This window comes from Triticum aestivum, chromosome 7D (assembly GCF_018294505.1).
Source record: "Triticum aestivum cultivar Chinese Spring chromosome 7D, IWGSC CS RefSeq v2.1, whole genome shotgun sequence".
In the NCBI taxonomy this organism is placed as follows: Eukaryota; Viridiplantae; Streptophyta; class Magnoliopsida; order Poales; family Poaceae; genus Triticum; species Triticum aestivum.
Window position 1 is genome coordinate 53,919,781 of NC_057814.1, and position 13,897 is coordinate 53,933,677.

Genomic DNA, 13,897 nt, shown 5'->3' on the forward strand with positions numbered 1-13,897 from the left:
TGTGAAGCTGTAGTTATCTCCAACTCTAGCACATGCGCCACTTCTAGCCCGTTCGATTTGCTATCTTGCATTTTATGGTAGATTTATATATTATATCTTTACTATGTCATATGCTCACATGTCTTTGATATAATTGTACGCGTATGGACCATGGACAATGTTATTAATGGTGTGCACACCCACCTCTGGGTTCGGGTCCTAGTTACAACGTGGACTACATACTTGTTTTGCATGAAGTTTTAGAAGTGAACTCAAATATCTCAAATGGCTTAGAACATGTGCAAAACGTACAAAAGATCATCCCTCAACTTACATGCGTATTTCTTGCCTTGTAGAAAACAAATAATATAATGAATGTAATTATACTACAATACATGTTGTTCAACCATCAGACGTTAACTTATGTATGGTGAGTCAACCAACGTGACTTTCTCTGCCATATAGAAATTTCTTTGATTTTGCGAAATAATTCTTGTATACTAGAAAAATCAAGGGTTACAATCATGTCTGAAAATGTCTAAGACTCCCTCTGGGCCAGATCCAAGCCATACATAAGTTTGTCCTTGTGATTTCCCAAAGTTTGCCACGAAATGATTAGCATTATTTTAGCATCGACGAATATGAGTAATACAAGAACTACATTCCTCCAAACTTCCTTCAATTTCTTCGATCAGAAAATAGATTTTATAATCGAGATATAAAATTCAACTACCTTATGTTACCTCTGACATAGGGGAACATACATCCACTTGTTTATAAGTCGAGAGTTATTGCAAGCTTCATTCTTAGCATCAATAGTTGGATGGATAAAGAGAGAACAAAAAGAGGGCCAGGGCATCCTTATAGTCTTAAACACTAATGGCAGAGTCAATCTAGTGTGCTAGGTGGGATTTTGAACCACTCAAGTGATGGTTAAATCCGTCATAATTCCATCAATCCTAGATGGATAACCATCCAGTAGAACGATAGAAAAGGATCCAAACCATTCTATCTCTACTGGAGTACTGAGATTTGATCGTGCCCATGCAATACACTAGTACAATTTGAACTAGGCAATGTAAACATTAAAACATTTTCCTTGCCATTTATGATTTAGGTTTGCTTTACAAGCCCCTCCACATGTACTCTTTTATCACATAATTTGATCCACAATATAAAATGATCTCCTCCCTACCAGATCTCTCAAAGTAAAACCATGCATGTCACATGACCAAACACATACGTCTCTTAATTCACACAATAAATTGATGGCGGCGGTTACTGTCAGGCAGGATATACATTCTCGGTCACCTCTCCTTGAAAGCAATGAACACCAAGCCTATCACAGCGCTAGATCAAACAAGTCGCTCGTGTATATTTTCTTCTAGGATACAATGTTGACTAGTCAGCGGAGAAAAAAGCGACCGCAATAACTGGACAAGACAGGCATCTCCTTCATTTGTCACTCAAGTGCTACTACTTGTAGTTTAATTTAATCTCTTAGCTGCTAGGAAACTATTACTGTCAACTTGAAGCATGGGGCTGTAAAAAGGGCAAAGCATGAACTAATCATTCATGAATTACTTGATTACCTGCTAATGTCATCATCAGCTCTTAATTTGGACTTTTGCCACACAAATATGGCAATGTAGTAAGTCAATTCAAAGGGAATTAAAGTAGGCATGTGACTCTTTGAAAAATTCAGTGCAAACAAAACTAAAGCCCCTTATGGGACCGAGGGAGTAATAAATTACTTAGATACATAAAGTTGGCAGTTCGCTATTGACAAATGTTGGACCTCCCCTGCCCTAGTGTGTGAGCATCAGGACCAATTAGAATCAATAGCCATATGCTTGTTTTAATAGCCTTAACTGAAGATCTGTGGCACCTGTGATTCACTGATCATTGCTACAGGAACTATATCTGAACCAGCATAGTAAGGTCACATGATGGTCATTTGGTTTTACTGTTCCAAAATCCCTTCATCTAATTCTATCAGGTATAAGTCAGTTTACCTTAAGCATGTGTAAATGGCAAACTAAAACAAAGGTGAAATGGTCAATTTCGTCACCAGCCTTTTTGCTGGAACCTAGCTCCTTTTTGCTGGAACTTGAATATCTGCTTGCTTACAGGAGTATAGTAACTATTATCCTATATACCTAAATAGTTGATCTCCACTACATCTAATTTCACTTAACATGCAGCCTCCCACCTCACAAAGTTACGGCATACATGTCTATGACTTCATAAGTAATCCTTGCAATTATCCACCTTATACTTCTTAGACAAATCCATGTCATTAGCCGATCATCTCATGCATGCGTTGTGGACAATTGATTGGAATTGGAGCTACAAATTGATCGTTGGGATTCGGATTGAGAAGTGAAAATAGGAAGTGGAGAAGGCTTACATGCATAGAAATATTGGTTGGCCTATGCTCTCTTCCCAAATACTGAAGCATTTTTTTCTTGGAAAGCTCTACCTCAAATGTATTGTCCCAGAACGAAATCACCATGTGTATCAAGAAGAGTAAATCTTGGATGAAAGACACAATCTCAAGGAACGGCAACAAGTTCTTTTTCCTGATTTCTAGTTCCTCTACCTGAATCTGAACCTAGCACACTATAGTACATATGTTTCTCTGAATGTAAACAGATGAATGTATATGGGACGATAGTCTGGCAATCACTTCGACAGGAAGATAGATCTGCACTGCTGCATCGTGTCGTCGGGGTTGCTAACTGCACATGTAAATGATTTCTCAGCATCAAAGACAGATAAACCATGGGTTGAACTCAGCGAATAAACTGAACCAGGCAACAGATTTAAAATTGCTAGCAAGTGGAGTAACCACATAACTGTTTCGCAACTAAATCACAATGGGAGTTGTGCAATGTTTCTGAAGGAGTATCGAATGCCTTATGGCTACTCAGTTCACTACTCCATCAGCCTGAGGTGCACTCTTCAGGGACTACAGCTATGATGGTGAAAAGGTAGTTTCTGGCAGCTTTTAACATGACTTAAAAATGGTGCTACTTCGATGATTAGCTATGATGATGAAAAGGTAGTTTCTGGCAGCCACTACAGCTCGATCATCAACAATTCAGAGAAGTTGGATGTTAATGATACTGCCTTCATGCTTGAGCACAATACCAAATATGAAATCAGTTAGCATTAGCAACTAAAAATTCCGTTTGCTATTTGCATGCTCTGCAGCACAGCTCATTTAATTCAATACAAAGATGCTCTCTACGTCTCTCTTGTTAGCTATGGCCTTTCTTGTCCTGCAAAAATTACTCATCCAGGGATATGTCCTCAACTTAAATATAGAAAAAGCAACTCCATGATTTCACAAGCATACAAGAACTTTTATCACACAACCAGCATACCTGTATGACCAATTGTTCTGTTAGATTCAAATATCTCATGATCATTGCCACCCTATTAAATAAAATGGAAGGAAAAAGGAAGCACTAGTCAGACAAAATGCTAGAGAAAGATGCAGTACAGTTAAGTTTGTAGTAATCAAATGGGATGTCGTTAACAGTGGCTTGAAAAGTTGCCGAACACCTTGTGTGCACAAAGGTACTTCACTTCAGAAAAGACAATGAGATTTCTTACCTTGGGAGCACTGCACAACTAAAATATACATCTCTCACCTTGTAGGTTTTGTCCCCAAAAAAATGAATTTCTTTGAATTCTTCGAGATATCTCAAGCAGTAGGTTTTGTCCCAGCCTTTTGGGAATACCTGAATTCAGTGATGCAGTAGTAAATACCAAACTGGATATTTCTAGCAGATATGTATTAGTTAGTTACAATACTTACATCAAAGCTAATCTGCCCTCCAATGGAAAATGTGAGATTCAAGTGGCCAAACTTTTCACGAAGCACTGACACCATTTTAGGCCGAATGTTACGTACCTAAAGAATTGAATTGGCTCAGTTCCATGTTCTTCTAATGACATCTTTCCCCTTTCTGATTCGAACTAAAGTACCTTATCATACTTCTCAAAATCATCACGCTCTTCTTGAGTACAGTTCCTCCCTATAGGCGACACATTGATCATTCCATTCCTGAACTCTATGAATGTACCCCTGGGCAAATGTTAACTCGGTGAGTAAAGAGGTAGCAGCGGAGGGAACTCTCGGGTTCAGCGCTGACCTTTTAATTGGGATATCCAAGTCCGCGATGTAATGAAGAGTGAAGTTAATGATTTCCTGTGAGGTAGGAACTGTTAGGAAATACATAAATATAACTCTAACAGGAACACATAATATCACCATCAAGGCCTGAAAACTCATCTGCGACAAGTACATGAGAAGAACGCCACACGACATTGGCTCACCTTAAGCTGTTCATCTCCGAGGTGCGTTTTCAAACTCTGCAACACCAGGCGAAATTCAGCAGTGTACGCAACATCTCCAGTAGTAAACTCAGTGTGCATATATAATGTGGTGGAGACATACTTGCGTCCCCATAAGCTCGCCGTTCCTGTGCGCAACCAGACCGTTCTCGGCGAAGACGTAGTCGTAATCGGTGATGACTGCAGAGGAGAGAACAAACATCAGATATTCAGACCCAACTGATTACGGTTTCAGACAAGGTGAGCAAACAGTGCCTCGCGATGAACTCGGAATCCTAGCAAACTGTTCTGCTGAATCCAGGCAGGCTGGGTACCTGATTTTCCGAGCTGCTCGGAGATCTTGACCAGATCGGATCCCCCCACCAGGCCCACGCTCACAATCTGCTCCCCGGAAGAAACACAGACTGCCACAACATACAGTAAGTGGGAAATTAGATCTTAACCCACACTTTATTCCCCAGTTGATAATTTGCCCGGCGGAGAATCCCACGGAAAGAGAAACTGGAATTAGGCCTCACCTCGCGCAGTCGCTTCATGAACTCGCGCATCTCCGGCGACACCTCTTTGCGCGGCGCGGTGATGGTGTCGTCGACGTCGAAGAGCGCGAGCACGGCGGCGTTCTTCCTCGCCGCCGCCATCCCTGCTCGTCCTCCCGCGCTCCGCTGCAGCTGCTACGAATAAGAAGGGATGGGGCGCACCTCCTCGCGGCGGCCGCGTGATATAGCGCCGCCGCCGGCGAAAGGAGGGGGAGGGGGATCGATGCGTGGGGCGGAGAAAGTCAATACGCGCGAACGTGGTGTTTTTCGCACAATAAATGTTATTTTTTGAAATTTTGTTAACTTTCAAATCGCGTATCCAATTATACGATTTGTCCGTCATTGTTTGATTTTAGCAGGACCAGAGTTTCAATACTAACACCCTGTTCGGAATCGCGCCGCTCCACAGCTCCACTCCCGGAGCGGGCCGAGCTGCAGTAGAAAATCACGGAGCTACAGTATCCTTGCTCCGCAGATTCCAGGAGTGGGTGGGTTGCCAAACAGGGCCTAAATCTCGTAAGTGTGTGTTAGGGCGGAAAAATCATCTTAAAAGTTGCAACCGAGTGAATAATCAAGTTGCCACAATATTGGCACTCCTTTTGATGTCGATACCGCTAACTTTTGACATGCATACAATGGCACGTTCATTATCGTGGAATTACAACTTTATGATACATACAAAAGAGGTTTTCTCAAAACAAACCTCAGCTATATGAAGACAACGGTGGAAACAGATCGTAAATTGGACAGACGCTTCAGTGCATAGTACATTTTAACCAGATAGACATTGCTATGAGAGGATCTCGCGCCGCCATATGCTTTCTGAAGCTGAAATTCATCGACCATGCTCTCCCTTCCTTCACCTTTTTTTCTTCTTAGCGGCAACAAAGAAAACACATCCATAAATTATGTTCGTCTCCTCTCACAATTTTCCTTCAATAGCTTTGCAATTTTCCTAGAAAAGATTCGCTGATGGCACTAAATATTCTTTGGCATGGTTTCAGTGATCGAGCACACCACTGATTATACACTTGGCCACGTAGTAGATCCATGTATAGTCATCACTTCAACTGTCAAGGTGTGGACTACACAAGACTGTGCATATAGCTATTGGAGACGGTCGCTTGGATTTTGTTCAACCGGTTTGGTTAACTATGTAGCCAGCTAAGTAATATAGTATATTGCTATATCTTGGCTTGGTGGATTAAAAAAAGTAAACATCCTCCCCCGCCTATAGATTAGAGAAGAAATAGTGATCGAGGTTCCTCCCCTACCATCATCCTCCTCCGTCGATAGATAGCCGACTTCTTCCTCCTCCTCCAGTGAGGGTGTGTAGCAAGGCTCCAATCTACATGTGGGAGCCGTAGTACCCCTCTCTTGGGACATTAAGTAGGTTGCCCATCTGGTAGCGAGATGAGGGTGTCATCTTCGGTGTGGAATTAGGTCTCCGCACCTCACCCACATTCCAATGATGCTTTTTCGTATGGAATATGGTGTATCCTCATATCTTGTTTCGTCGGTTCTAGCATTTTCTTCTACAGGTTTGTGGCGGTCGCACAAATCTTGTGGAGCGGACAACGTGGATCTACATCTTGTTCCTCGGGCTCAAGTTTCGAGCGATGAAGGTTGGCCAGACTCGGTCTCATCGGTGAGCATGTCAGGTTTGTGTTCTCCGCCTCCATTTGGCTGGAAATAGGGCATTCTACACACCTTCTCCATTTTCTTCACCAGGGCGGCGATTTGTTGTGCATATCATGGTCACAGGCGTCTTCTGGTCTGCATTGACAACTTCATGGTGGCTGCTTTTACTGGCCAACCTGATAGGGGTGAGTAACCTTGACCTTTACTGGCCATCGTATTGGAAGTATGTATGTGAATCTGTCCTGCTGACCATAATGATGTACTAGTGTCTGCTCCAATAGTCGAAACCATGATGCTAAGTGGAAACATGGAACTACTAAGTTCAGTGCATGGTTAATCTAGTTGTGATAGTCCTGGTGTGCGGGCATCAGGACCAAATTAGAATCATTAGGCTTATCTTTGTTCTAAGAGGTTTAACTAAATATATATGGCACCTGTGATTCTTTCATCATTTGCTACAGAAACTAAATCTAAACCAGCATAGCATGGTCATATGCTGGTCATTTTGTTTTATTATTCTAAAATTGTTTAATCTAAATTCTATCGGGTGTAAGTTAGTTTATGTTAAGCACGTGTAACTGGGATACCTAAACAAAAGGTGAAAATGCTCAATTTCAACACCGCCTAGTCTGCTGATTTCTTGGAACTTAGCTCTTTTGCTGGAACATGAATGTCTGCTACAGCCTACAGGGGTGTAGTTACTATTTATTTTCCAAATGGTCGAATGATTCCCTCTTTCTAATATGATGAGAGAAAAATAGGCTAGTTAATTTTAGCCAACATGCATGCATGTACATAGCAAGCATTCTATCAGTTTTGTGCTTTCAGGACAAGTGCTCAAATGTACTGTTGCAGAATAGAGATGACCATGTGTCCATGTGTATCATGAACAGTAAAGCATGGATGAAACACACAATCAACTCAAGGAACACTCTAACAAGTTGGTTTTCCTGTGCTAGTTCCTCCACCTGAACTTAAACCTAGGACAATATGGTACATATGTTTCTCTGAAAATAATTCTCAAGTTGAATCAGATATGTGCGCCTGGAAGTTCGGTTGTTCTTCTCTCAAAATATTGGTCCAGTGAACCTAATTTTAGGTGATAAAAGTGCAGACATACATTTGAAAAATAACTCGTGCACATGCGTCCCTGATCCTAACAGTATCATGACTCTATTTGTTTCTTCTTCAAGAGAAGCATGAAACAAGATACTCATATTCAGAGCAACACACACAAACAGTCCTATGCTATTATGAATAAGGTCTTTAATGGTCAGAGATATGCATGTAAACTTTTTCAGTCCACAATCCAATATGTAGTAGAGTATATGCTAGGAGGTAGAGTTTATGGTTGACAAAAATGCCCTACGGGTTTGTTCTTCTGTGGAAATAATGCATTTCTACAGAAATCCTTATTCAGCATATGATGTTGCCGTTCGCTACTGCCTGACATGATCCATGACCTAAACCTCTGAACCTGACACGTACACAAATCCTTTCTTAGCATGATATTCAGTTTCAGCTGATATAGTTACATGCCTGTTAACCCTATTTATTCCTCTCCTCTGTTCGTCATTACAATATACTTACTTTAGCTTCTATAAACCCCTCTCCATGTTTTTCTGGACGAACACGATTCTCTTATATATCCACTGTGCATTTATTATATTCACAGGTTAATGCCAAGTAAGAAATATGACAATAATAGGAACGGAGGATGGTCAAATAAAATGGTAACAAACTCAAACTTAAGACCCATGTTCCCATTCTAACTCCATTTTTCTGTGCCAATATCAGAACAATACAACAGCAATTTACTAATCAATAAAAATCTCTTTCATCCAAAAGTCTACATGGCCCTCCATAGTCCATAGACTCCATGCACACTAGGCTTTACCGTACTCGAGGATGTCGAAATCTGACTGGCTGGGGCTTGGCCTCCTAATGTCCTCGATTCCTCCTTACGGGCTGGGTGGTCTTCAACCGTGCCGTGTAACTGCCTCTTTTCTCCCTGCAGGTGCTTGGTCCCTAGGTCACCGCTGTGCGGCCAAAGCTTGGATTGGTGGAGAGTATCTAAAGTGGCGAGAAAAAGAAGCGTGTGGTCTGTTTTCCATTATTGCTCAATGATGCAGCAGAAACGCAGTAGAATAATCATCGATGTTTCTCAAGCCTACGCAATTCATTTAGATAAGACATGATTGCTACTTCTTGCATATATGGACGATCTTGATTCATCATCACTAGAGGAGCATAACTACGTATCTGGAATGCAACTATATTTATCACTTAGGAATTTCTGATGTGAAGGAGCTCACTACAATGTATATATTTATCGGTTTGTGCGGCTGTAAGGTATCTCCAGTTTCAGCACACGCACCGTCTCTCATCTTTTATGATAGAAGCATATCTTTACCGTGTCATGTGCTCACATGGCTTTTATATGATGGTACCATATGCATCTAGGAGAGACGTGATGACAATCTGGCATCCTACATATATCATGTCGTGACGAGTTAATTTGAGAGGTTGTGTTAGTATGGTGTAAACCGACCTCTGGCTTCAGGTTCTAGTTTTAATTTCGAAGCCTTTTCTTGTTACAATCCAAGCTACATGATTTAATTCATCATATTTATCGTTGTTGCTGTTACATAAAACAGTAACAATACATTTTAATGAGGTTTCAGAACTGAAACCAAATATCTCAAGATGTACAGAGGATCATCCCTTAACTTACATGTGCAACCGTTTCCCTTTTGGAAATAACAAGATGGATGTACAGTAATTACAGATGCAATACTTGTTGTGCAACCATCTACCATTGCCTTACATATGGGAGTCAAATTGAGATGGTCTGCTTCAGGCTATTAGTTTGATTCACACCAAAAAATACATCACTTGTTTACAAGTTGTGAGCTATTCTAAACTTCATTTGTAGCATCAATGGATGGATGTAGAGAGAACATAAAGAGGGCTAAGACATCTTTCTAGTGTTAAACGTCGATGGCAAAGTCTCATGCTTCTGCAGGTAGACAAACTTACATCTTGTAGTGAAGTCAGCTCAACCAACCAACTCGGGAGTTCTGGCTGGTCGAGTGACAATGATTCGAGAGAGGAGAGGTGTTGAATAATCTCAGTTGAGGTGGTCAAATCACTGCAACGGCCGATAGTCAACTTACGGAGGGCAGGGAGGTGGTGAAGCAACCTCCACTGATGCATGGGCACCTTGCTGCTACGAACAGTCAAATCAGTTATTGGATATGAGGAGGAAGCAGCACTGTGTGACAAGCTCTCTCCCAATGATAATAGCACATTATCACAATCTATTATCATCAAGACCAATATATCTCTAGGCAGACATGGTTGTATCTTCAACTTCGCACATCGCTCTACGGTCAATGCCTCAAGCTTAGGGAACATTAACTCATTTGCACCTCCCTCCCCACTGGTATATGCCGTGTTCAACTCTTCCAAGCTCTCCATACCATAAAGACCCAGCTCTAGTAGATTTGGTAGTTGACCGAGTGGTGGTAAGCTCTTGCACTTAGGAAAATCACACAAATTTATCTTACAAAGATTAGGTAGGTACTGTTGAAATATAATGTCCGGCCCTCTCTCTCAGATCGGTCTTTTGGTTGCATTGGCTACAGCATGCACTTCTTCATGGTATCGGAGCCAAGAGGTCTTGAGTTCAAGACCCGGCTGGCGCAATTAAATTGCAGCCCACTTTCGGTCCACGTTTAGATCTGAGAGAGAGGGCCGAACATTATACTCCAACACTCCCCCTCGCGTCTATGCTCCTTTGGAGCTATATGACGTGGGCAGCGGAAGCGGGGGCAGGCCGCAATTATTTATTGGGTTTACTGGGTTTTGAACCCTGAACCTGTTGGTTGTAAGTTTATGCACCTAACCAGTTCATCCAACAGACCGATCTTTTGGATGAGTTGGCTGGTGCATGAATTCAATATGGTATCAGAGCCAAGAGGTCTTGAGTTCAAGACCCTGCCAATGCAGTATTAAATAAAACGATTCCACGGCCTACATCGAACCCACGTTTAAGGACTAAAATAGCCTAGACGTGAGGGGGAGTGTTGAAATATATTGCCCACCTTCCTCCATCAGTTCGGACTTTTGGATGAGTTGGCTGGTGCATGAATTCAATAGGTACTGCCTAATCCTCATAAACCAATCAGGAATGCTGACACTCCTGTAACCAATTATAGACATTATCCGTGTGCTGCTTGGTGGCACTAGTTTTTCCAAAACATCCTTATCATCCACAAACCTAACAGCAGCTACAGTCCATTGAAATGCTAGCATTTTAATTTTTTGTTTCCCGATCAGTTTTATACTCTCATCCTCTTTTGCAGACTTCACATCTTCAAGTCTATCTATTGTCAGCATATCGGGACTTGTAGGCTGAAGCTGGGTGATATTGCTGCTACTTTTATCACTAGAAGGATGCACCACAAAGTGTGGCAACAAGGCAAAATTTAACCAAGAGAGCCCTGATTTAATAATGTTGTCCACATTTAGAACCTTCAAATTAACTATTTGAAACATCCTATCAGGAAGCTTCTCTATGTTGGAGCAGCCTATGAGGTCCAATGTATGAAGCTTCCTGAGGTTGCCAAAACTTTCAGGTATACTGGAAAGCCCTCGATTCTCAGATAAATCCAGATGCTCTAGATTGGAAAGGGTGCTGACAGAGGCAAGCAAGATGTCAACTTGATGTTCTGACTGGGCCATAGCATGCATGCACCCTGATAGATTTAGATATCTGAGTTTGGTTAGATTACCAATAACCTCTGTCAGACCTCTCCTATTTGCTACAATAATAAATTGAACTGATAAATTCAAATATTGAAGCTTTGTAAAGCCGCCAAAAGCTTTTGAAATAGACATATAGCAATGGGATAAATCCAGATCACTAGTAGAAAACGGGGCAAAGGTCACATGGCAGTTTTCACATTAGCCCCGGTTCAGTCACGAACCGGGACTAATGTGAGCAATGGACCCGGTTCGTGAGCCCAGGGGGCCGTCCGGGGCCTCATGGGCATTGGTCCCGGTTCGTATGGACCCTTTGGTCCCGGTTGGTGGTACAAACCGGGACCAATGGACCACGCTCCTGGCCCACCACCCTTTAGTCCCGGTTCATACCACAAACCGGGACTAAAGGGCGCGGCCAGTGTTTAGTCCCACCTCGCCAACCGAAGGGGGCTCACACCAGTTTATAAGCCCGTCCCTCTCTGCCATTTAAAGTGAAAATAGATGCCCTTATACAGGGAATTTGACCTAAATTCATAGTAAATTTCATAGAAATTTATTATGAATTTAGGTTGAATTTTCTCTATAAGCGCATCTATTTTCATTTTTTTACATTTATAAAATAAATAAACCTTAATAAAATAAATAAAACTAAATAAACATTAATAAAATAAACTATAGTAACTACAATAAATAAACCTTAATAAATTACGTAAAAATAGCAGCAGTAAATAAATAAAATAGCAGCAGTAAAATAAATAAAAATAAAATGCGTCTGGAAGAGATGTCCGTTTTGTACACGAAGTGCATCCAGTTTATGTCGTAACCCTCTCAACTTTCTTGCACATGCTATGTGGATGAAATGATGATATCATGCCAAACTTTCAACCTTTTCAGAGTTCATTTGAAATGCTTTTCAATTTTAGGGTCTTATAGCTCAAAATAATTAGTAAATGCATGAAAAATAACAAATGAAGTCAGAAAGGATTGAAAAATGATGATGTGGCTTTGAATGGTGCATTTTGAACACACAAAAAGTCAGGAGTTCAAATAAGTTTTAAAAAATGAAATCCCTTTGTAACAGACGAGTTTCCGGATGAAATCCTGATACTTTGAAAGAGATTGTCCGTTTTGTACACGAAGTGCATCCAGTTTATGCCGTAACCCTCTCAACTTTCTTGCACATGCTATGTGGATGAAATGATGATATCATGCCAACTTTCAACCTTTTCAGAGTTCATTTGAAATGCTTTTCAATTTTAGGGTCTTATAGCTCAAAATAATTAGTAAATGCATGAAAAATAACAAATGAAGTCAGAAAGGATTGAAAAATGATGATGTGGCTTTGAATGGTGCATTTTGAACACACAAAAAGTCAGGAGTTCAAATAAGTTTTAAAAAATGAAATCCCTTTGTAACAGACGAGTTTCCGGATGAAATCCTGATACTTTGAAAGAGATTGTCCGTTTTGTACACGAAGTGCATCCAGTTTATGCCGTAACCCTCTCAACTTTCTTGCACATGCTATGTGGATGAAATGATGATATCATGCCAACTTTCAACCTTTTCAGAGTTCATTTGAAATGCTTTTCAATTTTAGGGTCTTATAGCTCAAAATAATTAGTAAATGCATGAAAAATAACAAATGAAGTCAGAAAGGATTGAAAAATGATGATGTGGCTTTGAATGGTGCATTTTGAACACACAAAAAGTCAGGAGTTCAAATAAGTTTTAAAAAATGAAATCCCTTTGTAACAGACGAGTTTCCGGATGAAATCCTGATACTTTGAAAGAGATTGTCCGTTTTGTACACGAAGTGCATCCAGTTTATGCCGTAACCCTCTCAACTTTCTTGCACATGCTATGTGGATGAAATGATGATATCATGCCAACTTTCAACCTTTTCAGAGTTCATTTGAAATGCTTTTCAATTTTAGGGTCTTATAGCTCAAAATAATTAGTAAATGCATGAAAAATAACAAATGAAGTCAGAAAGGATTGAAAAATGATGATGTGGCTTTGAATGGTGCATTTTGAACACACAAAAAGTCAGGAGTTCAAATAAGTTTTAAAAAATGAAATCCCTTTGTAACAGACGAGTTTCCGGATGAAATCCTGATACTTTGAAAGAGATTGTCCGTTTTGTACACGAAGTGCATCCAGTTTATGCCGTAACCCTCTCAACTTTCTTGCACATGCTATGTGGATGAAATGATGATATCATGCCAACTTTCAACCTTTTCAGAGTTCATTTGAAATGCTTTTCAATTTTAGGGTCTTATAGCTCAAAATAATTAGTAAATGCATGAAAAATAACAAATGAAGTCAGAAAGGATTGAAAAATGATGATGTGGCTTTGAATGGTGCATTTTGAACACACAAAAAGTCAGGAGTTCAAATAAGTTTTAAAAATGAAATCCCTTTGTAACAGACGAGTTTCCGGATGAAATCCTGATACTTTGAAAGAGATTGTCCGTTTTGTACACGAAGTGCATCCAGTTTATGCCGTAACCCTCTCAACTTTCTTGCACATGCTATGTGGATGAAATGATGATATCATGCCAACTTTCAACCTTTTCAGAGTTCATTTGAAATGCTTTTCAATTTTAGGG

General features: G+C 40.6%; 1 protein-coding gene across 1 annotated transcript; it reads right to left on the reverse strand.

The window, feature by feature from the left end:
* Positions 1 to 1,867: 1,867 nt before the first annotated feature.
* LOC123167099 (phosphomannomutase-like) lies at positions 1,868 to 4,982 on the reverse strand. Its single transcript, XM_044584932.1, has 10 exons — positions 4,863 to 4,982; positions 4,659 to 4,725; positions 4,448 to 4,524; positions 4,327 to 4,362; positions 4,143 to 4,198; positions 3,976 to 4,075; positions 3,806 to 3,901; positions 3,639 to 3,728; positions 3,369 to 3,420; positions 1,868 to 2,720 (listed from the first exon to the last, which is right to left on the reverse strand). The coding sequence occupies exons 1-10, from the start codon at positions 4,980 to 4,982 to the stop codon at positions 2,665 to 2,667; spliced, it is 750 nt and encodes a 249-aa protein (XP_044440867.1). The 3' UTR covers positions 1,868 to 2,664.
* Positions 4,983 to 13,897: the final 8,915 nt, after the last annotated feature.

What these genes read in the sequence shown, in the direction of transcription:
- LOC123167099 (XM_044584932.1), bottom strand. Translation starts at nt 4,982, where the DNA reads ATGGCGGCGGCGAGGAAGAACGCCGCCGTGCTCGCGCTCTTCGACGTC. An exon ending in TCATGAAGCGACTGCGCGAG is followed by an intron (nt 4,726 to 4,862) that starts GTGAGGCCTAAT and finishes TCCGGGGAGCAG; the next exon opens with ATTGTGAGCGTGGGCCTGGT. An exon ending in CAGAACAATTGGTCATACAG is followed by an intron (nt 2,721 to 3,368) that starts GTATGCTGGTTG and finishes TTACATGTGCAG; the next exon opens with TTAGCAACCCCGACGACACG.